The 25,825-nt window shown below is 54.9% G+C and overlaps 1 protein-coding gene across 1 annotated transcript in view; it reads right to left on the reverse strand.

Moving 5' to 3' along the window:
- GSG1L (GSG1 like) overlaps positions 1 to 25,825 on the reverse strand; it is a 187,488-nt gene that overhangs the window by 68,953 nt on the left and 92,710 nt on the right. Inside the window, exon 3 of the mRNA XM_081089546.1 lies at positions 9,578 to 9,730. Coding sequence (XP_080945672.1) covers positions 9,578 to 9,730 — 153 coding nt within the window. The remainder of the gene's footprint in view (positions 1 to 9,577; positions 9,731 to 25,825) is intronic.

Below are 25,825 nucleotides of genomic sequence, written 5' to 3' on the forward strand. Positions count from 1 at the left end.
CCACTGTACCCCCTCGGCCCAGCCCGAGCCAGAGGTCCCCGCGGCGTTGGTGAGGCAGTTCCCCCATATGTGGTGGCTTCCTTTCTCAAACACTTGCTTTCTTAGGGGAGAAGGCAAGAAACTCTGGGGGGTTCCTGTCTCAGGAGTGACCCTAACTGTTCAGGAAGGAGCAGGTGAATAAACACCTCTTGCAGGGGACAGTTCTGCGGGTGCTCTACAGTCTCCCGAGGGTCCGGGCAGGACAGAACCCCACTGCCCTCAGAGCCACCTGCTCACCAACACTCCCCCTAGTGGCCCTCCCCATCCTGTCTTACTTCTGCGCTCTCCCTCCCTACTTCCTGGGGTCACTTCCCTCATAAGCTATTTGCTCCCACATCTTCCCCTTAGGGTCTGCGTTGAAGGGTTCCAGGTGAAGGCCTCTGCCACTCCTGGGGCTGAGCTCCTAGAAACCTCCCCAGGCAACAAGCCATTGGGACTGCAGCCAGCCAGCTCCTGTGGGCAACCCCTTGCCCACCACTGCATCATAGTCCTGCGTGGCCCATGGCTAAGTCCACACCAGGGGGTGCCTAGAAACCCAGGCATGGCTAATCAGGCATTTCATCCTCGGGCCTGGTGATTGGCTCAGACATGAGCCCATGAACCTGGCTGGTCGGATCCCAGCCCTCCTTGGAGTTTCGCAAGAGCTCTCGCTGCCTCTGGAATCTTACGGAAGCCCGGAGCTGCGTGCGACCGTCCTCTCCCCACACGGACGGGCCTGGCTGAGAAGGGTGCCAACGCAGAAGAAGGCGAAGTTTGGAGATACAGACAGATTACTGATGACGTGATCACCTGGATGCAGCCATGCCTGGAGCCTATAACCCAGTGCTTCTCAGTGACACGAACCACCACCCCTTTTCCCTTCAGCTGATCTGACTGGGTTCTTGTCACCCGCAATCAAAAGAACCTTTAATACGGAAACGCTCATCCCTCTGACTTAGATCTTCGCACTTTTAGACACAAAAGTACGTGCTATTTAAGAAATGGGCCAGAGAACCAGTCTGGCCAGGGCAAGGGGTCTGAGCAGAGGGGCTCTGGGACGGGGTTCTTTCAGGACAGGCTCCAGGCGGCTGGGTGGCCCGTGGAATGAGGGTCTCAGGAAACTCATCCTGTAATACGATGTGGCAGCTTACAGCACCAAGCTCCCAACCGCCACACCGAGAGTAAGTGCCACGAAAAAGCCACTGAGTTAAGTGAAGGGTGGGCGGGGGAGGGACTTAGGGCCACAGGAAGCTGTGACTTGGGGAAGCTGCTATGACAGCCGATGAGAAGCCGTACCGCGTGGTTCCCAGCTCACAGCCACTCACGGCAGCACAGTCAGACCAGGCGCGAGGCAGGGGGCTCTGCAAGCGCGCCTTCTGGAAACGCACACGCTCCATGGTTCCTGGGGCGGGAGACTGGCCCAGGGGAGCAGCACTTCGCCCGCCTCGCAGCTTGGTTCCTGAGGACTGTGCAGCTCAGTGGGATTTGCATGCTTGGACAGCACGCCTGCAGGTCCCCAAACCTCTGTCCAAAACTCAGTGGTGGTGGCCCCCTCGCAGGCTTGCTCTTCAGCTTACACCCCAGTCTACAAATGGCTCCCACAATTATTTCAGTGTTTCTAATGTTTCTCAGTGAAAACTCTCTGAAGTCATTCTAAAATCGTAAGATTAGGCCTCTCTCAAAGAAAGACACACGATTCTAACTTTAATTCCTGTTTGAAATATCCACTACCCCTCCCTGCATTTGTTGTTATGAAAGCAGCAAAACGTTCACATTTCCGTCGCACTACGTTCAATTACCTTTCAAGTTTAGACTCTTCTGCACTTTAAAAATATATTTTATTGACTTTTAATCATTTTTTAAAATATATTTTTATTGATTTCAGAGAGGAAGGGAGGAGAGAGATAGAAACATCAATGATTAGAGAGAATCACTGATTGGCTGCCTCCTGCAAGCCCCCTCCTGGGGATCCCACAAACCAGGCATGTGGCCTTGACCGAAATTGAACCCAGGACCCATCAGTCCCCAGGCCAGCACGCTATCCACTGAGCCAAACTAGCTAGGGCTTTATTGACTTTTAAAGACAAAGGGAGGGATAGGGACACAGAGAGAGAAGCATGGATGTGAGAGTGGAACATTAATCAGCTCCTGCAACCCAGGCACATGCCCTGACCGGGGATCAAACTGGCAACCTTTGGGTGCACGGGACTGAACTATACTGGTCAGCACTAGATTATTCTGCATTTTCAAAAGGGAAATTATGACCAAAAAATTTCAAATCACACATGACATATACAGTATAGCAAAATAATGTTGAATTATTTTGGTTGAAGGTTAAGAGATTAATTTCAAGATTAATAGTGATGTGCCGTGCAGTTAAATATATGTTTTATTATGAAACCAAATATGCCAAGATGACATGAATCTAGCTTCCTGGATTCCAAAGAGCTACCTGTCCTGGGTCATTTTTTTTTTTTTCTTACCACAAAACTTCCTTTTCTTGTTACCTCACAAAAGAGACTTGCTGCCTTCTCCACACGGTCCAATCATTCCCTGGAAAATGCACGTGGAAGTCTCCAAATCGTCTCTCTTTGTTTCCCTTAAGTAGATAAGCCTCCTCTTTTGGAGGAACTGGGGAAGAGCAGACCCCTTCCAGCTGCCCGCACAGTCCCTTGGGCTGTGAGACCCTGGTCTCCAGGGGCAGGGACTACCTCTCTGCGGAAGGCACAGCAGGGACGGGGGCTCGCTGGGCTGGGAGGGTGTCACGCGGTCCTGGGGGGAAAGCCGGGGCTTTGTGCAGCCACGGGATGGTGTTCATGCACCCGATCCTCCACGCAGGAATATTAAGTTACACTTGATGACTGCAGTGGCATAAAGACAAATACAACCCAGTCTTCACTATTATTCTATTCATATTGGTCTTCTGGTTTTAAAAGCAGTCAAAATGTATGCATTCGGTAGGCCCCTGAGTCCCGTGGCCTCTGGGGTCTGGCCCCGCGGGCCGACCATCTCAGCCTCACCTCTGGCCCTCGGGTCACCCTGCTCTGCACAGCCGCCTTCTGCGGAGCATGGCGTCGGGGAGGGAGCCCTGCTGGCTGATGAGTCCGGACCCTGGGCCCAGGCCTACGGGACAGGACTGGCCCCTGCGTCATGACCTGGCCTCAGCTGACTGCAGGCCAGCGAGGAAGAATAGCAGCACTTACAGCAGCAGTCTCCCGCCAGCCTGTGCAAAGCCCTTTAGGTGGCGGCTCTGGCGGGAACAATCCCTGGCTTCGTGACTGAAGGAGTCCCAGCTGCAGAATGGCCGTAGTCCTTCCCCCACAGGGGTTCACAGACGAGGCAGGTGGCCCAGTGTCTGCCCACAATGGCACCTCCGTCAAAGGTGGTTATTATGATGAACATAATCAATGGTTCATTATAATAATCCTATAAAATAAAAGGCTAATATGCAAATTGTCCCCTCGACAGGGAGTTTGACCAGGAGTTTGACCAGGGGGCAGGGCTGGCTGGCCAATAGCCAGAGGCCCCTCTCTGGGCTGGCACCCTGATCGGTGCCCCCCCACCCCGATCTGGGGCAGGGCTGGCCGGACCCCACCGTGCATGAATTCGTGCACCAGGCCTCTAGTTAGTTATAATAATTGGTTCCGGTAGGGACTGCCCCATGTCTGCTCTCTCCTCTACCCTAAAAGGCATTGACCTTGGGCTGAGGACCCCTCAGTGTAAGCTGGTCCCCACATGGACTCCATCTAAAGGCTCGCCCACTCCTTCCCCTCCCATGGCAGCAAGCCCGAAGCCCAGCCACCTCCTCCAAGCCCCTCGCCCCTGGCCCTGCTCTCAAGGGCTGCGAAGGGCCAGCTCCCCAGTCCCTGTGCCAGGCGGGTCGGAGGCTTGGCTCTCTCCCTGTCCTGCTTCTCTCAGGTCTGTCTTCTCCAGGCCCGAATACACACTTCCTTCTCTCCGCCACCTGCCACTTCAGTCTATTACATCGTCTGGCTGCTACAGGCTTCTCAGTGCCTGTGTCCCGAGGATGTAAAGTCTTCTCCCTCCCACCAGTCCCTCCTGCAGCTCGGCCTGTGAAAGGACCCCGGGGCCCTGAAGCCAGCGGCAGTCAGGTTTACCAGTAATCCCAGCTCCACAAGTGAGCAGCTGCGTGACCTTGGGCAAGTCAATTAACCTCCCAGCCCTGCCTGTTATGTCAGCCTGAAACCACAGAGATCATCTTATTTTCTTCAGCAGTGGGACTCCCCGTTAGAAGGAACCCGGCTTTCTTGAGGGCGGTGAAAACTTTTCTTTCCTTTTTATTTTCTTTACTTAATCCTTTCACCTTTTCTACCCACCCCCGCCCCTCGAACAGTGTCAGTCTATTCTCTATATCTATGAGTCTGTTTCTATCTTGTTTGCTAATTTATTTTATTCATTAACTTCCACATATGAGTGAAATCACATGGTACTTGTCTTTTTCTGACTGGGCTATTTCGCTTAGCATAATACTCTCCAGGTCCGTCCATGCTGTCGAAAAAATGTAAGATTTCCTTCTCTTTTTTATGGCTGAGTAGTATTCCACTGTGTAAATGTACCACAGTTTTTTTATCCACTCACCTACTGATGGGCACTTGGGCTGCTTCCAAATCTTGGCTATTGTGAAAAATGCTGCAATGAACACAGGTGTATATGGTCTTCAAATTAGTGTTTCGGGTTTCTTCGGATATATTCCCGGAAGTGGAATCACTGGGTCATAAAGCAGTTCCATTTTTACCTTTTTGAGGAAACTCCATACTGTTCTCCACAGTGGCTGCACCAGTTTGCATTCCCACCAGCAGTGCATAAGGATTCCTTTTTCTCCACATCCTCGCCAGCACTTGTTGTTTGTTGATTTATTGATGGTAGCCATTCTGACAGGTGTGAGGTGATATCTCATTGTGGTTTTAATTTGCATTTCTCTGATGATTAGTGACATTGAGCATTTTTTCATATACCTATTGGCCATCTCTATGTCTTCTTTGGAGAAGTGTCTATTCAGGTCCTATGCCCATTTTTAAATTGAATTCTTTGGGTTTTTTTTTTTTTTTGGAGTTGAGTTGTATAAGTTCTTTATAAATATTGGATATTAACCCCTTACCAAATGTGTCATTGGTGAAAATGTTCACCTATTCAGTGGGTTATATTTTCATTTTGTAGGCAGTTTCCTTTGCGGTGCAAAAACTTTTTCGTTTGATGTAGTCCCATCTGTTTATTTTTCCTTCTGTTTCCCTTGTCTGAGGTGATATATCAGAAAAAAATATTGCTGCAAAAAATGTCCAAGATTTTACTGCCTATGTTTTCTTCTAGGGGTTTTGTTTTTGTTTTTCTTCTAGGATTTTTATGGTTTCGACTCTTATATTTAAGTTTTAATCCATGTTGAGTTATTCTTCTGTGTGGTGCAAGAAGATCGTCTAGTTTCATTTTTCCCCACCTATTTGTCCAGTTTTCCCAACACCATTTATTGAATAGACTATCTTTACTCCATTTATATTTTTACCTCCTTTGTCAAATATTAATTGACCGTAAAGGTGTGGGTTTATTTCTGGGCTCTCTATTTTGTTCCAATGATTTATATGTTTAGTTTTATGCTAGTACCATGCTGTTTTGATTACTGTGGACATGTATAGTACAACTTGATATTAGGTAGGGTGAGTTCTCCAACTTTGTTCTTCTTTCTCAAGATTGCTGTGGCTATTGGGGGTCTTTTGTGGTTCCATATCAACTTTTGGAATATTTGTTCTAGTTCTGTGAAATACGCCATTGGTATCTTTTTTTTTTCCCCCAGAGAGGAAGGGAGAGGGAGAGAGAGACAGAAACATCAATGATGAGAAGGCACCATCAATCGGCTGCCTCCTGCATGCCCCCTATTGTGGATCAAGTCTACAACCAGGGCATGTGCCCTTGATCAGAATCGAACCCGGGATTCTTCAGTTCACAGGCCGTCACTCTATGCACTGAGCCAAGTTGGCCAGGGCACACCATTAGTATCTTGATAGGAATTGCATTGAATCTATAGATTGCTCTGGGTAGTAGGGACATTTTAATGATATTAATTCTTCCTATCCATGAGCATTGTATATGTTTCCACTTATTTGTATTTTCTTCAATTTTTTCTTCAGTGTCTTATAATTTTCAGAGTGCAGGTCTTTTACATCCTTGGTTAAATTTATTCCTGGATTGGTCCCCTTTTTTGTCAATTGTAAATGCAATTATTTTCTTAGTTTCTCTTTCTCATAGCTCATTATTGGTGTATAAAAATGCAACTGATCCCTGGCCAGTATTGCTAAGAGGTTAGAGAATTGACCTGTGGATTGAAGGGTTTCAGGTTCGATTCCTGGTCAAGGGCACGTTCCTGGGTTGAATGTTCATCCCTGGCCCCAGTCAGGGGCGAGTGTGGGAGGCAACCAATTGATGTGTCTCTCTCACATCTCTCTCTCTCTCTCTCTCTCTCTCTCTCTCTCTCTCTCTCTCTCCCCTCCCCTGCCTCCCTTCCACTCTTTAAAAGTCAATGGGAAAGATATCCTCAGGTTAGGATTAACAAAATTTAAAAACTGATTTCTGGATACTTATTTTTTTATCCTGCTACTTTACCTAATCCAGTTATCAGTCCTAGTTGTCTTTTGTTGGAATCTTTATGGTTCTCTCTATATACAGCATCTTTTTATCTTAGAATAGTGACAGTTTTACTTCTTCCTTTCCTATTTGGTTGCTTTTTATTTCTTCTTCTTGTATGATTATTGTGGCTAGGACTTCCGGTGCTATGTTGAATAAGAGTGTGAAAGCAGACATCTGTATCTTGTTCTGGATCTTAAGGGAAAGGCTTTTAGTTTTTGCCCCTGAGTACGATGTTAACTATGGATTTGTCATATATGGCCTTTAATATGTTGAGGTATGTCCCTTCTAGTCCCACTTTGCTGAGTTTTTATCATAAATTAGAGGCCCAGTGCACGAATTTGTGCACGGGTGGGGTCCCTTGGCCTAGCCAGCGACCGGGCCCATTGTGGCATCTCCCCCAGTCCTGATTAGGGCGATTGGGCCGGCCAGGGGAGTGGGGGGAAGGGGCCGCCGGAGGTTGGCTGTGGGAGTGCACTGACCACCAGGGGGCAGCTCCTGAATTAATTGAGTGTCTTCCCCTGGTGGTCAGTGCACGTCATAGCGACTGGTCGACCAGTCGTTCTGGTCGACATGGTCGCTTAAGCTTTTATATATGTAGATGGGTGCTGGATGTTATCAAATGCTTTTCTGCACCTATTGATATCATCATGAGGTTTCTATCCTTCATTTTGTTTATGTGAGGTATCACATTAATTGCTTGTGGCTATTGTACCAGCCTTGCATCCCGGGTATAAATCCCACTTGGCCATGGTGTATGACCTTTTTGATGTATTGCTGGATCTGGTTTGCTAATATTTTGTGAGGAGCTTAGCATCCATGTTCATTCGGGATATTGGCCTATAATTTTCTCTCTTTGTGGTGTCTTTATCTGGTTTGTAAATTAGGATGGTTCTGGGCTGGTACAATGAGCTTGGGAGCCTTCTGCCTCCTGGGTGCTTTGGAATGGTTTGAGAGGACAGGTGCTCATTCTTGAGTGTTTGGTGAAATTACCTGTGAGGCCATCTGGTCCAGGGCTTGCTTGTTGGGAGTTCTGAGCACGGCTTCAACTTCATTAGTTGTAACCGGGTGAAAACTGTGATAAGCCCTTCGAGGTAGGGAAGCCCCACCCTTACCCCACCCCCAGAGGCCTGCGTGGGGAACCGGAGGGCTGCCTTGGGCCTATGCCAGCTTTCGTGCTGTGACGGGAGTGAGCTGGTTGAGGGGAAGGCCGGATGCTTGGGATAACAAAGGGGATTCGTGGATGGTTGGTGGAGGCAAAGAAAAGGAGCATCAAGACCCTCACCCAGCCCTGTGGTCTCGCCTCCAACAACACTCCTACTCCCCCATCTCTGCCCTCCGGCCATTCTGAACTAGGGACGTTTCCAGGATATGCCACCGCCCGAGGCCTTGGCCCATGCTGGTCCCTCCACCTGGAATACCCTCCCCAAGTTGCCCATGAAGCAAACACATATTTTCCCAAGTCTCAGCTCAGCTGGTGCCTTCCCGCCCCACCCATTCCCACCCGGGGCAGATTCGGGTGCTGGTGGTCAGCCCCTGTGCTACGCTCATTGGGCGAGTCTGTCTCTCTCCCAGATGCACACTCCAGGAGGCCAAGGATCCAGATGTTTGTTTTTCCTTGCTCCCCCCCCCACCCCCGCCCGCAAGCCTAGTACAGTGCCTGGTGCCCAGCAGGCCTTCAATGAATGTCAGTTGAGTAAATGAATAAAAGATGAAAAAAGAAAAGAATAATTAGGCCCTCCGTCCAGGATAGCTGGAGTGAGGTGAGCACGAGCCAAATCGACTCTCTGCCATGAGGGCCCTGCTGCTTTTTCTTTCCTCTTCTTTTCTCCCCGCGCCCCCCTTGCTATATGGCTACATTTCCCACACCTGGGGAGGACAGGCCCCACACGTTGTGATCTACGGAACGTGCTACAATTTCTTGAATTCAGCTCTTTTCTTTGAGGGCTCCCTCTGTCATGTACACACCTCAAATAGGGGGCGGTTATGTCCCTACCAAAGGCGCAGCGTTCCGGTCTCATCAGACAGAGGATTTGTCTGGGGCGTGAAGAACAGGATTAGACAGACAGGCTTTCCATTTACACCGGGCGCTTCAGGCACAGCCGTCTCACCGCCAGGCCGCCACTGTCGGTCAGGCGCCTGAGTTATAGCTCACCGGCTCCCTCATCCCCTCCCACCTCCCGCTTAACCCCTGGTGACCTGGAGCTGTGGAAATAACTCTGGGCACCCGGCCACCTAATCCATGGCTTTTGTGTGGAGTCCTCCATCTCCACCTCCCGGAGTTATAGGATGCCACTGACCCCCTCCCCCTCCTGAAACCCTCGAAATCCTCGGCTCTGCAGCATTTGCCGCGACCTCTGCCCAACCCACACTCGCGTCTGAGCTTCTGGCTGAGTTTGCTGACCCAGCTTCCTGCTGGGCATGGCCATGTGGCTGTCTCAAAGGGGAAACACTGAAGCAGATGAGGACCCGCCATGCCAAGCAGGATCCCTTTATACCCCTGCGAACATCACCACCGCCGCCCATTCTCACAAGCACCTCCCTCTCCCTCGTGCCACACACCCCTCCCCTCACCCCCACCCCCACCCCCAACCCCCATCGCAAGCTTGGGACGTTTAGCTCCTGAATTCCTCTCAAGCTCCTCCAGGAGCCCCGGGATGGCTGTTTCTGGTCACGGCGCTAACCCAGTGCTACTGGCACGGCGCCTGGCACATGACAGACCTGGATGAACACGTGCTGCCTGAGTGGGGAAGTGAGCCAACAGTCCCATTGACAAATGGCAACGCTGATGCTCAGAGAAGAGGAGCGATTGGCCCACGGTCATCGGACGGACAGCCAGGACTGGGCCCGAGGGCGGCTCCGTGCCCCCCGTGCCCCGCTCCGAGCCCAGGGCGGTGCCCTTGCTCCCGCCGGGGCCGCGCCTTACCTGAGAGCACCGTGAACACGGCCGCGAAGGCATTGAGCTTGAGCCCGTCGATGACGCTGCTGGAGTGGAAGAGCTCGAGACACATGAGGCTGAAGCCGACCACCAGCAGGAGGATGTAGAGCACCTCGGAGACCACCGACAGCCACAGGACCCCTGCGCGACAGAGCAGAGGCCGTCAGAGGAGGGCGCAGGGCGGCCGCTGCGTGCCCACCCACCGCGCCCTCGGTCAGGGCATCGGGCCGTTCGGCACAGACCTCCGCTGGAGGCTGTCCTGCTTAGGGTAAGACCGCCATGGCCACACATCCTCCTCGCGGACTGGCTCAGGACCCGAGCCCACGCCGGTCGGCCCGTGGCACTCTGCGTGGCGGCACTTGTGCAGATGGCATGTGACCAATGAGGGGGCCCATTCAGAGGGGAGGGGGGAGCTTCAATCCTGTAACAATACCCGAGCCTCTTGTGCTCTGCCCACCTGTCGGATGACGGCCGCGGGAGCCATCCTCGGCCAGGCGGGTGGGATGAAGCTGACACTGTGTTACTGAGCACAGCGACAAAAAGGTGACCTCCCTGGACCGGCAGCCACCAGCCCTGGGGCTTCCCTGTGGTTCAGCCGGTCAGGGTGACGTTCCCTTATCTGCAGTTATGAGCATCCCAACTCATGCACACATTGCACCTGCCTCAGGGGCACCTTCACTTCCATCTGCCCTGTACCCTCCTCACTGTTTTCTCTAAACCACCACTGCTGCTCCCGCAGCACCAACCTCACTGTTCTCCCCGGGAGCTGCAGGGTCTGCTGTGGGTCCCCCTTTCTGGGCACAGCTGATTGGCCCAATGCGATCACATGACCGAGAGTTGGCCCATCAAAGCCCTTCTCTAGGAACTGAGCCTGGAAACACTGACAGGAGGAAAGGCTCTGACAGCCTAAGCACCTGGTTCCCGCCGGTCCTGAAGGCAGACGCACTCCTGTCCTTCCGGTGGTTTGGCTGTTCAGAGCTGCGGTGCAGTCCCCGAGGCAGCACAGCTCTCTTCCCCGAAATTGGTCCAAATTGAGTTCCCATCATCTGCCTCTTAGTTTAAGGGCATCTTCTGTTTCGCCCGCCCCACATGCCCCCTGCTTCCCACATGCTTTTCAACTGGGGAGTCCCTTCCCTCCCTCTGCCTATGCAGCTCAGTTGCAGCTGACCCACAGCTGGGCTCCGTGTTTGGGCACACGAATCATACATGGCCCCTAGTCATTGGTTCAGGAATGGTCCTCTCTATGCCGCAGTTTTTTCACCTATAACATGAGGATAATAATAGCACCTATTCATACATCGCTGTGCTGTGAGGATTCAATCGCACAGCAGTGTAACGAGCTCATGCGTAGCGCACAGTGAGAGCCGGCTGCGTGTGTGCCATTGCAGCTGTGTGGCCGGAGCACAGTGGGGACCGGGGCTCTTGAATGAGGTCAAGGCTACAGACAAGGTCAAGATGGAGAAATAAAACTGTGGGAGCAGATAAGATTCTGAGGAAAAGGGTAGAAAGTAGAAGATGGAACACATCCGTGTCACTTGCCTTCCAAACCACACTAAGCACATGGTGTGAGCAAGACGCATGCTTCAGAGAAAGGATGGTGGGCCAGGCTTGCCCAGCCAGGGATGGACACATGACTCAAGTCAGTTTAACAAAACTTCCGCTGGAACCACTGGGGAAGAAACTGCTTTCCTCCACTGGTTTTGAGGCTGGGAAGATGTAAGCTTAGAATTGACCAGGCCACCAACTGGCAGGTGTCGAAGAAGGTAGAGCCAAGAGATGAAGGAAGATCATGTTCTATAACGTTGTTTGAGCCCCTAGATCCAGCCAAGCCTGAAGCTGCCAGTCATCTGTTCTTTCAATTTGTGGTAGAATTCTGTCACTTACAACTAAGAGTCCTGATCTTCAGCTTTTCTGTTCTCTGGCACTTTCAAATTGCCGGGGTCCAGCCCCAGCGGGTCCAGGGGTCCCCAAAGGTGTAGACGGAGTCAGTGAAGAAGGAAGGACACAGAGACAGCGTTCAGTTGATCAGCAGCCTAGCCAGGATCTCTAGCCAAGTTCTGGTCAGGATCTCCAGCGAAGTTCTGATTAGGATCTCCAGAGAGGTTCTGCTTAGGATCTCCAGCCAGGTTCTGTGTCCATGTTCTCTTGCTAGGTTCTGTTGCCAGTTTCTGTCCAGGATCTTTTGCCACGCTCTCCCGCTAGGTTCTGTCTCCAGGTTCCGTCGCCAGTCTCTGTCCAGGATCTTCTGCCATGTTTTCTCCAGCGAAGTTCTTCTGTCTCTAGAGAACGTTCTGTGTAGGTTCTGTGCCTCCTGGTTCTGTCTTCTAAGTTCTGTCTTCCAAGTTCTGTGTTCTAAGTTCTGAGTTCTAAGTTCTGTGTTGTTACATCTGTATTTATACCAGTTGATTCAATCCTATCAATCTCTATTACAAAGGTTAGGGCATTTCTTATCTCCATTCCAGGGAGTAAAGATTATGTAGCTTAAGCATGATTGTTCGTAGTTAAAGTGATTAATTACCCGCCTGGCACTTAGTTAAGAGGTTTTATTCCCTCCCTAACTTCAGGGGAAAATCCCTACCTGGGGAAACAACCTTTCTCAGAGAGGAGACCTTGGTTAAAACACATAGTGCCAAGAAGGTGAGCAAACATATTAAGAACAGTATGCCATATATGCCGGGTCCCTTGAAACAGCAAGGATGGACCGGCTCCCGGCATCAAATGTGTGGGTTTTTTTTCCTATCTCTGTGCCTTTTGCACTAGTTGTTCCTTCACCCGGGATATCCTAGGGACAGCCAACATATGTGGAGCCAGCAAACAGCAATTGCAGCGTCCCTGTCTGCTCCCCGAGGAAGAAGGCCGGTTCTCAAACACCAACTACCATCCCCAGCACAGCGGGGCTCTGAGAGCTTTGAAGAACTTGTTCTTCTTCCCCCTCTTTTTTGTTGTTGCTATAAAAACATCACATCTCCTGGGCATCCCTGGATTTCTGTAAGAGAATAATGTGCACTTGGCAGCCGGGATGTTGTTAAAACACCCCCTGGCACCGCACACTGCAGCCTCCAGGCCCATCGCTGGCCCAAGGCCCACCAGGCAGCAGGGAGGGAGGCAGATGTAGGGCGAGCTGGGCTGTCTCCCTCCCAGCAGCCTTCACCTCCGGCGGTTGCTGTCCCGCGGTGGGCGGAGGCTGCCCCTCACCATGGCCGCTCCCTGACTCAGCTGCCTCCCCTGCACCGCCCCACGCCCCAGGCGGTGCTCTCATCTGCCCAGGTGGGCCCTGGGCCAGGCCTCCCCACGCACAGCAGGGCCCCGCTCTGCTCTTTCAGACAGGATGGGCGATGGGAAGGTGGGGGGCTGGGGAGCTCGGGAAGTATCTGGCTGGGGTTACGCTTCTTATTCCGCCAGATTCATTTCCTTGTCTGCCCGCTGGGCTCAGAGCATCTGTCTGAGAGCTTCCATCCACCCAGACCAAGGACACTCGAAACAATAAGCATTGCTGTTGTTACTACACTGATAACAACAACAGTCCCCAAAAGGGCCCCCATTACCAGGCGTCATCATTGCCAAGTCAGCCTGGACCATGTGCTCCACCCACCCGCCCGCACCTCTCGTCCGAGTTTCTCTCTTGGAGGATGGTCCTTGGGCAACTGGAGTCTGTGTCCACCTTCATTCAGAAAGTCTCTGCAAACTTACATTTCCCTCCAGCCCCCGCCCACCAGAAGGGGCTCTGCCTGTGCCTCTGGCTGTGACAACCCTGGGATGTGACCCAGACTGCAGACCCTCCCCCTGTCCCTTCCCCCCTGCCAGGGGACAAGGCCAAAGCTGCCTCCCCGGCCCTGCTGACATCATCCCCTTACTTGCCTCCCTCCCTTCCCTGTCCTGCTTCCCAATTGCCTTACACTCTCCTGGGTCATTTTCCTTATGAAAGACCTGCCTGAATCCTCACCTTAGGTTCTACTTCTGGGGAATCAGACCTGAGACACTAACATTCACAGGCATTATCACCCCAATCCTCCCAACAACCTTGCAAGGTCGCGAGGTAGCACCCATTTTAAGATGAACAAACTTAGGTCCAGAGGGATTAAGCAACTGGTCTGCACAGCAAGATAGTGGTACAGACTGGATTCGAACCCAGGCCCCTCTGAGTCCAGGAGCCATCACAGGTAGAGAGCTGAGCTGGCAGGATGGAGTGGCCACTTTGTAATCACCATTCTCCAAGCCTGGGCTGGCCGCAGGGGCCCGTCAGGGTGGGGCGAAGCGTTCCCCAGCCACGGCTCTCATCTGTCTGCTCTCAGCATCGCAGACAACACCCAGCCTGGGATCCCTGCAAGAGGCTGGCCACCGAGTGGGGGTGGCACTCAGACGGACATGGGGCACAGGCAGGACACAGGCACTCTTCGCGTACTTGCTGGGACCGTCCACTGGGCGGGAGCTGGAGGGTGGGAGAGGATGAGATACCTGTGAAAAGCATGTGGAGCAAAAAGAGAGGAAGGTGGGGTCCACGGAGCATCAATAATCCAGGGAGGGGCAGTGACACCGTGGGGTCCCCCACCCCTGGCCACAGCACTTCACCAAGCACATCGCCACCTGCCAATACCTGCCAATACCTGAGGGCTTGCCAGCCTCCTGAGCCCACCCCCACCTCCACCCACCTTTGCAGCAGGCTGGGCACCCCCGCCCATCACCCCCCTCCAATGCCTGGCGAGCGGGTGAGTACTGCCCCGTGGGCAGCGCTGAGAGGGAGGTGCTATCTACATGGCCTTAAGTGCGTTAAACCACAGCGTTAAACTATCTGAATCAAAGAGTGAATTTTTAAATTATTAGCACCTCAATCAAGAGTCTCTATTTGATGCGAATGTGTCCTTAACACCTTTCCCACACTTGTTAATTGTTTAAAACAAGGAGAGAGCTCAGAAGCCTCAGCAGTTTCTAGGCAGACTGCAGATTTGGAGAACATCTGACAGCTACTTCTGAGCTGATGATCCCCCCTCCCCACCCCCTGCCCCACCCCACAGCTCCCAGCTCCATGGTGGTCTCGAGCCACTTCTCTGCCAGTGGCTCCTCCTCCTGCCAGGACCTCCGCCCCGAGGTCCACAGCTCCAGGCCCTGGAACACTGTCCCGCCCTGTGCCCCCTCCTGCCCAAGGCTGTGGCAGCTCCCCTCTGTCCAGCCTTGGGGGGCTCATCTCTGAGCCCTGCCCGCCTCTGTGAGTCCTGTCATTACAGTGCCCTCGTTCGAACCATTTGGGGAAATGGCTCCCTTCAGAGACCGTCCCTGACACACCATTTTCACGGCGAAGGATCTAAGGAGAGTAGGGGCCTAAGCCAGGGTCTCCACACGGCTGCCTGACCACGGCAGCAGCGCTGGGGAACTTCGGATGCAAATTCTCGGGCCTCACCCCAGACTCACTGAGTCAGACACTCTGAGAGGGGCCCTCTGCACTTTCACGGGGCCCCGTGACGCTGATGCACACCCCAACGTGAGCACCACTGATCCAAACAAAGTCCCCGTTAAACACACGGATGAGAGAGGGAGTTGACCTGGGGGAAATGCGAGACGGTGGGTATGGTGCCCGGTGAATAGAGACCAGATGGTGGGAAGGGACACGGTTGTGTGGGCCTGGCTACAATGAAGGCTTGCTCTTGTTCGTGCCATGCAACGCCAAGGAGGCCGCGGGACAGTGGGCGCAGCCTCGGTGGGGCCCGCAGGGCTTGCCCTGGAGACGCGGGAAAGGCTCACCCATCACGGGCTGACTGCTGCCAGCCTCCGAAGCCTGCACTAACGGCTGGATCTGCGGCTGAGAACGGAGCAGAAGCGAAATGATTTCTCATCAGGTGCGGGCCTGCGGGGTGACAGCTAATCCTGTTAGCTGCGCTCTTTGCCTTTTTACGGAACAGCTTTGTGACTCTGATGCTGACCCTCCACGGATGGAACCGATGGGTTTGCAGGAACGATTTCCCTTCGATTTCCCTGGCCGGGTCCCGCCCTCGCTAAGACAGCCCAGAGCCAGCGCCCTGGCCGCCGGGAGGTCCCGCGTGAGAAGCTTGTCTGGGATGCGTGACCTCGGCTGGGGCCTCGCCCTCTGTCTCTCGGCTTCTCACTCGGAAACTGGGCTAATAGACTTGTCACGAGCATTCAGTGGACAAGAGCTATCAGTCATGTGAGCCTGACACTGGGAAAATATTCAAGGAAGCTAAGTATTACTGCCACTTTCTAATACGTATGATTATTAGCAACTATAATAATTGTAAGAGGCCGTGAGGCATCGGGGTGCAGAGGACGCCCTGGGCCGGCCGTGGCTGCCTCGCTCTGTCCGTCACTCGCTGGGAGCCGGGGCGAGGGCGATGCTCCCGCTGAACCTGTTTCCTCGCTTGTAAACGGGGATGCGGTGCCCACTTCCTGGGACTGCCGTGAGGATCAACTGAGTCCACTGATGGGTAAAGCTCTTAGGGCAGAGCCTGGCACGTAGCCAATGCTACAGAAGCGTTAGCTGGCACGATTACTGCGTCGTTGCTATTCCCATGGAACGTAGCGGAGGAGGCAGCCCAAGACAAGCACATCTCAGCCGCTGGACAAATGAAACCCTCACAGGAGCAGAGGGAGTTGTTGCAAAACTGGATGAAGTCTCTAGACACAACGACATTTCAAGAGAAAACATGCCCCCCTGCTCCCGCCCCGAAGCCCATCAGTTTAATATGTCAGATCAATAAGTCGTGGCAGATGGCCGCGGGCTGTGGGCACAGTGACACGCTCCCTGAATCCCAGCATGTGAAATCGTGTAAATGACGCGGCCGGACTCTGAGGGTGGCAGCTGCTGTTTGTGAAATGTCAACACTGGGACTCAGAGGCAGGGCTGCAGGGGGCGGGAGGAGGAGGCCAGAGGCCTCGGAGACCCGCAGGGAGGGACTTTGGGGTCACTGAGCCCCAGCCCCCCACCTGCAGATTTCGAGAAGTTAGCCCAGAGAGGAGTGAGGGCGTGCCTATCACAAAGCAGGTGGGAGCAAGCAGGGTGGGGAGCAGGTCTCCCACCTCCCGGCTGCTTGACGTAGCGTGACTGGGAGCGGGTGACCATCAGGGGCTCGGGACAGAGGCCTGGGCGAAGGGCTGCCTGGGGGAGGAGCTGCACCGCACGTCCGCAGCCCGAGTTCCAGCCCGTGGCTGTGGGGCCTCTGGAAGGCTCCCGTGCCTCAGTTTCCCTCCCAGTAGGACAAGTAGATTCCCAAACAAGCTGCCGACAGGCTGAATCCAGCCCTCAAAATGTCTTGTTTGGCCCACACGGTATTTTAAAAATATCTGAATTCATTACCAACATTTAAAAATAGGAGACTTCACATAAAAATACAGATTTCTGGATTCGTTTGCAAAACGGGTGGTTGCAGCATCCACACACGATGACTGCGGGGCTGTGCTGGGGCTGCCACACAGACCGCCTGCCCCCCACCCTCTCCTGGTTCCTGCCTGGCTCTCGTGAGCACCGAGCTTGCTGTCCCCACAGCTGAGTCTACCTGAGACTCCAGGGTATTCCGATCCCTGACACTGCGGCGATGCAGCATTTAAGACCCTGTAGGGCCCTCCCTCTGTCTACATGTAAGTGAACTATCCAGCTGACTCCCGGGTGTGCAGCTGGCTCAACCCCCACGCCACCCCACACAGGAGGGGCCCGCTTTCAAAGAGTCAGATCAGAAGGAAAGACATTCAGCTCCAAAAATATGCCCAGACTGACTTAGCTGAGCCAAGCGCAGGGGTGTGAGAGCTACTCCCGAGTCATCTTGGCCGTCCCAGCCCCACATCCTTCCCGCGAAGGCCGGAGCGGCCTGGGGGGAGCCCAGGCACTGGAACCCCCTTCAATGTGGAGGTCAGGTGGAGGCCCCCAGGGACCACACCCGTGGGACGTGTGAAACAGTGGGAATGGGCGCGTTGCAATGCCCATCAGTGCTGCTCTCGGGGGACTTTCCTAGAGCCAGAGCCTCGCCACTCACAGCGGGTCCACCGACCAGCAGCAGCAGCAGCCCCTGGGAGCCGAACCCAGACCCACAGACTCAAGCTCTGCCTTTTAACCAGCTTCCCAGTCGATCCGGATGCACAGCCAGCTGTGGAGAGCACGCCCTAGAGCAGCGGTTCTCAACCTGTGGGTCGCGGCCCCTTTGGCGGTCGAACGACCCTTTCACAGGGGTCGCCGAAGACCATCCTGCATATCAGATATTTACATGACGATTCCTAACAGTAGCAACATTACAGTTATGAAGTAGCCACGAAAATAATTTTATGGTTGGGTCACAACATGAGGAACTGTATTTAAAGGGCCAGAAGGTTGAGAACCCCTGCCCTAGAGGGTGAAGCTCAAGGGCCTTTGTGTGGCTTTCCATGCCCTTGACATGCCCAGTCGCCCTGTCCACCTGCGCCCCAGCACCGGCTGCTTGTTGAACACCCCCCCCCCCCCCACCGTGCCTCCAGCAGGCCCAGCCCTGGGAGTGCAGTCCCTTCTGGGGCAGCCGAATATCGCCTGCAAAGGTGCCCATGCCCATCCCCAGAACGTCCACATCCAAAAGTCTCTGCCACGGCAAAGGGGCTCGCAGGTGTGACTGTGGCCATGAGATAGAGTCGTCATCCTGGATTCTTCGATGGACTCGGTGTAATCACAAGGTCCCTCTGAGAGGGAGGCCGGAGGGTCAGAGTCAGGGATAGGAGAGGTGACGACGGAAGCGGAGGTCAGAGCGGCCTGGGATGAGCCCAGGGATGCAGGCGGCCTCTAGAAGCTGGCAGAGGCGAGGACACAGGCTCTCCCGGAGCCTCCAGAAGTGGGGGCACTCCTGCCTGCACTGATAGCCCCATCAGGCTCCTCTCCGAATTCCGATCCCCCGAACTGTGAGGCGATAAATCCATGTCGTGTTAAGTCACGTTGGTGCTAATTTGTCTCAGCAGCAATAAAAAACGAATACACCGTCTTTCTTCACTCAAGATCGCCTCCTCCAGGAAGCCTCCCCTGACCACCCCAGCCCCTGCCGTGGCCCAAGACAGACCTCACCAAAGAGGGAAGCTTCTCCCCCACTTCCCGGGAGACGCCCACTGAGGTGGACGAGCCTGGACTTGGGGTCAAGGGGCCTGGATTTGACTGGACTCGTCGCTACTCTCTCTGCGGGTCAGACTCTTTGGCTATAAAATGAAGTCAACACGGCCAATCTCACATGTTTTCTGGGAAAGTTCAATGAGATCATGGCTGCAGCCCCCCCAGGGTAGGCCCTGGACATGGACCCTCTGTACATGTTGGTGTAGCAGGCTGGCATGTTGGGCCCAGAAATTCGAGCCCTTCTCCTTCGTCCTCACGAAGGACCCAGCCAGTTTACCATCGGAACAGATCTGATGACACCGTATTGCCCCAGCGTTCCACACGGCTCCAGTCCCTGTCAATTTAGAAGTGTCTCTGGCAGGCAATGCCCTTTAGAAATGGCTTCGCAGAATCCGGGGACAGTCGCTGAGCCTTTGAGATGTGCCATGGGGACCTTGGCCGTCAGCATCACCCTACAGTGACCTTTCTCTCTTCAGGCCGGGGCCTGGGAGGAGGCTGGTGGGGTGGGGGGAGAAGAACATAGACGCCCAAGGTTGAGCTCTGTTTCCACCTCAACCCCATCATCCGGGAAAATCCCCGGGCCTCTCTGGGCCTCCCTTCCCGTCTCCCTTCCCCAGGTTGCTGTGCAGCAAAGGAAGCAGTACAGGGAGGTCGGAAGTTGCAAACTGGGCTGAAAACACGTTTTTAAAGGGTTTTTTTGTTCAATTTTCTGGTTTTTGTATGTTTGCTTTCTTTCTCTGTCTCTGCCTCTCTCTGTGTGTCTCTCTGCTTCTCTATCTTCTCTTTCTCCCTGGGTAGAGGTAGTATTTTTAAAATTTTTGAATGAGATGCCAACATTTAAAAATGGGAAAAATCACATGAAAGTATAGATTATTTTGCAAATCTGGCAGGCGGGCCACATGCCCACATGGAGACAAAGGCTGGAGTCGATTGCCCTAGCCGGCTTGGCTTAGTGGATAGAGCGTCAGCCTGCAGACTGAAGGGTCCCAGGTTCAATTCTGGCCAAGGGCATATGCCTGAGTTGTGGCTTGATCCCCAGTGGGGGGTGTGCAGGAGGCAGCCGATCAGTGATTCTCTCTCATCGTTGATGTTTCCATCTCTCTCTCCTTCTCTCTTCCTCTCTGAAATCAATAAAGAAATATTAAAAAAAAAAAAAAAGGCTGGAGCTAAGGGTGCTGCTCCCTGCGGGTAGGCAGGTGCTGGAGTTGAGGGTGCTGCTCCCTGCGGGTGGGCAGGTGCTGTCCAGTCTCCCCAGGCCCCACCCTTCCCTGTGGCTTCCTCCCGGGAGGCTGAGGGCCACAGTCCGTGGACCACCCCAGAGTGCAGCAGGGTCCTGCACAGCGACCGCTGGCAGAAAGCAGTGAGAGGGGACAAAGAGCCGGGTGGGGCGCAGTCAGGGGACAGCGATGAACAGGGCTCAGGAGTGGCCGGCACGGATGCCAGGAAAGGCATTGCCTCGGAAGGGCCTCCGAGACACCCACCGGTTCCTACTCCAGCCCCCAGGCCAGAAGAGTGGTCCCCTCTAAAACATGTCTGTGAGCACAGGGGTGCTGGTCACTGCAGGGGAGAGGAGAAGGCACACCTGCCTCCGGTGAGGTGGCATGGTGCCCGGGGGGAAGGGCATGGCCTAGGGAGCCAGACCACCGACAGGCAAACCCCAGCTCTGCTGCTGAATTGCTGTGTGGCCTTGGGCCAGTTACTTCACCTCTCTGAGCCTCACTTTCCTCATCTGCCTCAGAGGGTGGTTGTGAGAATGAATTAAATGAGATATGTAAGGTGGCATAACCCTGGCTGAGCTCATGAGAGGCCTCGGTGCAGGCTAGCTGTCTCCAGCTAACAGGGGAGAGCACGAGGCTTGTCTGCCTCAGGCCTGACAGAGGCAGGCTGAGCGGGTGTGGGAAGACCTGTCCAGCTGGGTGACCCGGATTCAACATTTGTCCAGGACCCCGGACCAGGCATGCTCTTGCTCACTGTTGACTCCGGGGTCCCCTGCGGCCCCAATGGCACTCCGACTTTCCCGCCCCGATCCTGGCCTCTACAGAAATGGTCCCTCCTCCCTGAAACCTGAGGAACAGCAGTCATGGCCCCAAACCGATATCCCAACCCCAGACGCTCTGTCAGCTGCTATGGGGTGCAGGGGAACAGGAACCCCAGGTTTAACTTGAGGGGTGAGACACACCCAGTAACGCCGACCATGCCCCCCAAGCAGAGCCAAGCACCGCGCTGGGCCCTTGCAAATAGAAAATCCATCCATCTCCACAACAACCCCACGGCTTGCCTGCTCTCATTAGCGCCCGGTTATGAGGAGAGGCGCGAAGAGCTTAAGTACCCAGCCAGGACCCCAGCCACTAAGTGGCACAGTGGCACGACGGGCCAGGGTGGTGAGGGGCTGCGGGGCAGGCCCACAGGCTGGCGGTGAGAACCACGGGCCCCAGGCCTTGGAGGGCGGCTCAGGCTTCGGTGCTGAGGGAGGGAGGAGGGGAGGTAGCAGTTTGGGAGTTCGGTGACCTGGATTCCTTCGGTGACTCACTCACCAACACAATTTCACTGTGGAGGGACCAGGGGAGACCAGAGCAGGGTTCTGGAGCTAAACAGAATGGGTTCAAATCCCACCTCCCACCCACCAGCTGTGTGACTTGGCGAGTCATTTCAGTCCTGCGCGGCCTCAGTGCCCGCATCTGTAAAATGGGCATCCAGCAATGCCCAGCTCAGGCTGCAGTGAGGAGTCACGATCACCTCCACATTGTGCTGCTCTGCACCGGAACGGGGGGGGGGGTGTCCTATGAGGAAAGGCTGCCCCCTTGTGCACGTGCATGGGGGGGGGGGGCGGGGGGAGGAACAGGAGCCACAAGCCAGCCCTGATGGCTGCACCAGCAAGAGGTTCTGGAGGAGCTGCTGCCTCCAGCAGGTCTTGGAGGACAAGAGGGGTCGCCGAAAGGCAAACCAAACCTGGGAGCAGGAGTTAGGGCCACACGAGTGGTGGCCACAGAGGCCACGTGATGAAGGGCCAGAGCTGGGCAGAGGGGGCCACGCCATCTTGAGGGCAGTGGGGGGAGGGGGGACATAGGCGCCTCCTGCAGGGGAGTGGTCCGATCTGGGGGCCCAAAAGCTCATGCGGTTCCACGCAGGGGGCGGAGGGAGGAGTGAGCCTGGAGGCAGTGCGGGCCCACGGGGACCACTTGGGGCCCTGCAGGCAATGGTGGGCTGTGCCCACGGCAGCAGCACGGGAATAAATGGAGCTGACACTCTGCTTCCGTGTCAGGGAGACAACAGGGCGTGCTGGCAACTGCAGCATCTGGAGGGCCCGCGTCCCAGGCAAAGGGTTTCAAAAGAAGCCGGAGATCCTGGTCTTTATGTGAAACCGCCCATTTTGAAACATCAGCAATGAATTCTAATGTTTTCAAACACCACGAGTCAATTAAACACAGCTGAGGGGGGTGGGGCCCTCGGGCACCCGTGCACAATCCTTCAGAGCTCAAGTCCACTCATAACTGTGTCCACTTCATTTTTCAGATGGCAAAAACTCCCCCCAAGGCCCAGCCGGTGTGGCTCAGTGGTCGAGCACTGACCCAGGAACCAAGAGGTCACGGTTCGATTCCCGGCCAGGGCACAAGCCCGGGTTGCATGCTCAATCCCCAGGGCGGGGGGTGGGGGGGGTAGGTGTCCAGGAGGCAGCCTATCGATGTGTCTCTCCCTCATCTATCCCTCTATCCTTCTCCCTGCCTTTCTCTAAAATCAATAAAAATATATTTTAAAAAAATTCACCCCAGGGAAGGAGCAAGAACTGAACAAGGTCACACACCTTCTAGCAGCACGTTGGGCTCCTAGTTCTTAACAACCAGCTTTTCTTTAACTCCCACCAGAACCAGGCTGGCCTACATAAGGGGGGAAATTCAAGTTCGTGCCAGCGTCTTTCAGGCACGTACAGAAAAAGGGGGAAGTGCTGGTGGGCAGACATCGTTTTGGGCTTGTCGGCAAGGGTATACGAGGGCTATTCCAGCACAAGGACGGCCTTCCTCTGAGTAGGACATTCATCGGGGGGAGGGGGGGGTGTGGTGGAGGGGGGGAGCAGGGATATCCCCTGAGTCTCTCGTGCTCACAAATCTCTACTCGGTTACCCTAGACCAGCCGTTCTCAACTTGTGGGTTGCGACCATTTTGGGGGTCGAACGACCCTTTCACAGGGGTCGCCTAAGACCATCGGAAAACACATATATAATTACATATTGTTTTTGTGATTGATCACTATGCTTTCATTATGTTCAATTTGTAACAATGAAATCGGGGGTCACCACCACATGAGGAACTGTATTAAAGGGTCGCGGCATCAGGAAGGTTGAGAACCACTGCCTTAGAGCCTTTCTCGTAGGACCCCGCCCCCCACCTCCTGGGCCACAAGGATCCTGGTTTTATCGCTCTGGCAGAAGATTCTAAAAATATCTAGACTCACCCTCCTCGGGGGTTTATCTCTGTCCTGGGAGGACCCACAAAGCCTTTGCCAATAGAAACGGCATTTCCTTTGGTATTTTTAAAGATCAGAGGATCCATGAGCTATGCAAGCTGGATGGGGCTGTGAGGGCAGAGCTTCCAAATGCCTCACGTTTGAGGTTAAAAAAAATGTTTTTAAGGAGCCCCCAAAGGTTAGGTTTCCAGATAACTCACAAAACAAGAAACGGACATAGTTAAAATCACAGGGAAGAACAGATTCCAACCCACTAGTAATAAAATTTAAATTAAAACATCCATGGCTAGCACTTCAGCTGGCGTATGGGCAAAGGTTTTTTTCAAATAAGAGTTTCCGGTAGGAGACGGTGAGGGAAGTGGGTTTCCCTGCAGGAGGTCCCCACCTTCCCCCGGCCCCTCGCAGAGGGAAGGGCCACCGGGATCTGAGCAGAACGACTCGTCACTTTCGCGTGGACGTGTGAGGTGTGCAGCGTCTCCGGCTCTCACCCCTGCTGTGGGGAGTCTGCCAGTACATGTTGCGATGTTGGTGTCCATCACTGGGTCCCTCAGAGACCAAGTTAGCTTCGGCCTCCGGCCCTTTGCCCAGCTGTTCCTTCTAGAATGTTCTTTCCTCTTATCCTCACATGGCTGGCTCTTTTTCTCCATTCAAGCCTCAGCTGAAATGCCAACTTCTCAGAGAGGAGCCAGAAAGGTCCCAATCTATCCACCAAACCATACCCTCCCCACTCTGATATCTTTTTTACTAATTGTCTTCCTAGCTGCTTTCCCACTTTGAAATGATCATATTCTTGGCTCAGTCTCCTCATCTGTAAAATGGGCAGTCGGACTCAAAAGCTCCTAAGGTCCTTCCTCTCCAACATGACTCCCGGGACCCTAGTAGGTACCCCCCGCCCCCCCACCCCCCCCCCCCCACACACACACACACACTCACACAACGCCTGTGCCCTGGGCCAGCCCAGCATCCCTTTTGGGAATAGAACCTGCTTTGCCTTCCAGGGACCACAGCCAGCCCACTGCCCCCCCTCTCAGGCCACATGCTGGGGTGTGGTGTAGTGGGGCGGACCACCCCTCCCAGTTCCAGCTGGTCTGTGACCCAGGCCACAGTCACTGGTTCAGGAGTGGACACATGACTCAAGCAGGGCCAATCAGAGCCGGCCTGGGACTTGGGGGAAGACGTGTTCCCTTACCACTGGGGGCTGCTAACTGGGGAGGACGTAAGCCTACAGCCCCCCTGAGAAGGAAGCAGCACAGGAACTCCACGCGGAGACGGGGCTGCCTCCGGGGGGCAGGGCGGACCCCGCTTGCACAACCGACGACCCCGAGTGCCTTGAGCCAGCAAGTGCCCCCTTTGGTGCGAGCCTGTCAAAATGAGTTTTCTGTCTCTTGCGGCCAAAACAGCCTTTAGCGTCCGCTGTCCCCGTAAGGCTGTCCGTCACGGCCCCCGGACTGTTTGCTTATTGGTTAGTGTCCCTGCCGGGCTCTGCTCCCCGAGGCTCTGGCAGGGCCCCGGCCTCCCTGCCCTCCGCGGCCCTGGCTGAGTGACCGAGGCGACAGCAGCTCCGGGTCCTTAATTGGGGAGCTGATCTGTCAATCCTGGCAGCCGCAGACCGTGTGATCTGAGCAATTAACCTTTCTGCAGAGGCCAAGGCCAATTACATCCTGGGGGCCGTCTGTGACATCCGTGTGGCAGAGCGAGCGCCTGCCTGGCGCCGTGCTGTTTACAGGACGGATATGGCCCCGCTGCGGCTTGGCCGGGCCGATGGCCTTTCTTGTGCAGCCTCCTACCTCCTCCTCTCCCGCTGGGCCCTCCTGTTCATTCTCCCCAAACGTGTCCCCTGTGACCTCTGCCACCTCACCTGCCGCTTGCCCACAGCCCGCCCTCGGCCCCCTGGGCGCCCTGTGCGGCAGACGGCAGACATCTGCGCCTCTGCGGCAGCCCCTGCTCACACTTCGGGCTCCGCCACGTGACAGGCTGGGGCCAGTGGGGTGTTAGTGGAGGGGACACAGCCCCTTGCACAAGGCGGGGGCCCTCTCGCCCGCACCTCTGTGACTGCCACAAGGTCATGCCCAGGCCACCCTGCTGAAGGGTGGGGGGCCACCACGCAGGGCCGAGCCCTGATCATCCAGCCTCAGCAGCGACACTCAGACGGCACCCGATGCGCCAGCAAGCGGGCCGAGGGCAGGACACCTGCCAACCTCCGCGGGAGCTGGAGCTGGCCACGCCGGCCCCTGCACACCTCCGAGGGCTGTGGCTCACACGCAGCTTTACTGTGGCAACAGATAACGGGTACATCTTCAATCCCCCAGGTCCCAGCGCCTTTGCCAGTGCGCTCCTGTCTGCCTGGCGGCCAACTCCTACACATCCTTCAATACTCAGCTCAAGTGTCCATCCGTGCGGCCGTCAGCGACCTCCTCCAGCTCCTCTCGGGGCGGGAGCTGGTTCTCTGTGCCCTTCACCACCCTGTTGGCACCGGCTGGAGTCGGACAGTGTGGCCACATCCTGGCGCCTCGCTCATGAGCTCGGGGGGCTTTGGGCCCAACATGGCACCTTTCTACCCTGTTTCCTCCCCCGAAAGTGAGGATGACAGCAAGCCCTGCTCGCAGCTAGCCCTCGGGAGGGGCTGAGCACGGCGTCTGGCCGCAGTGTGCTTCCGCCCAGCTGGGATCCTCGCTGCTGTGGAACTTGCCTCATCACAGTGCAACGGCCTG

This window comes from Myotis nattereri (assembly GCF_964212035.1).
Source record: "Myotis nattereri genome assembly, chromosome: 4".
Lineage (NCBI taxonomy): Eukaryota > Metazoa > Chordata > Mammalia > Chiroptera > Vespertilionidae > Myotis > Myotis nattereri.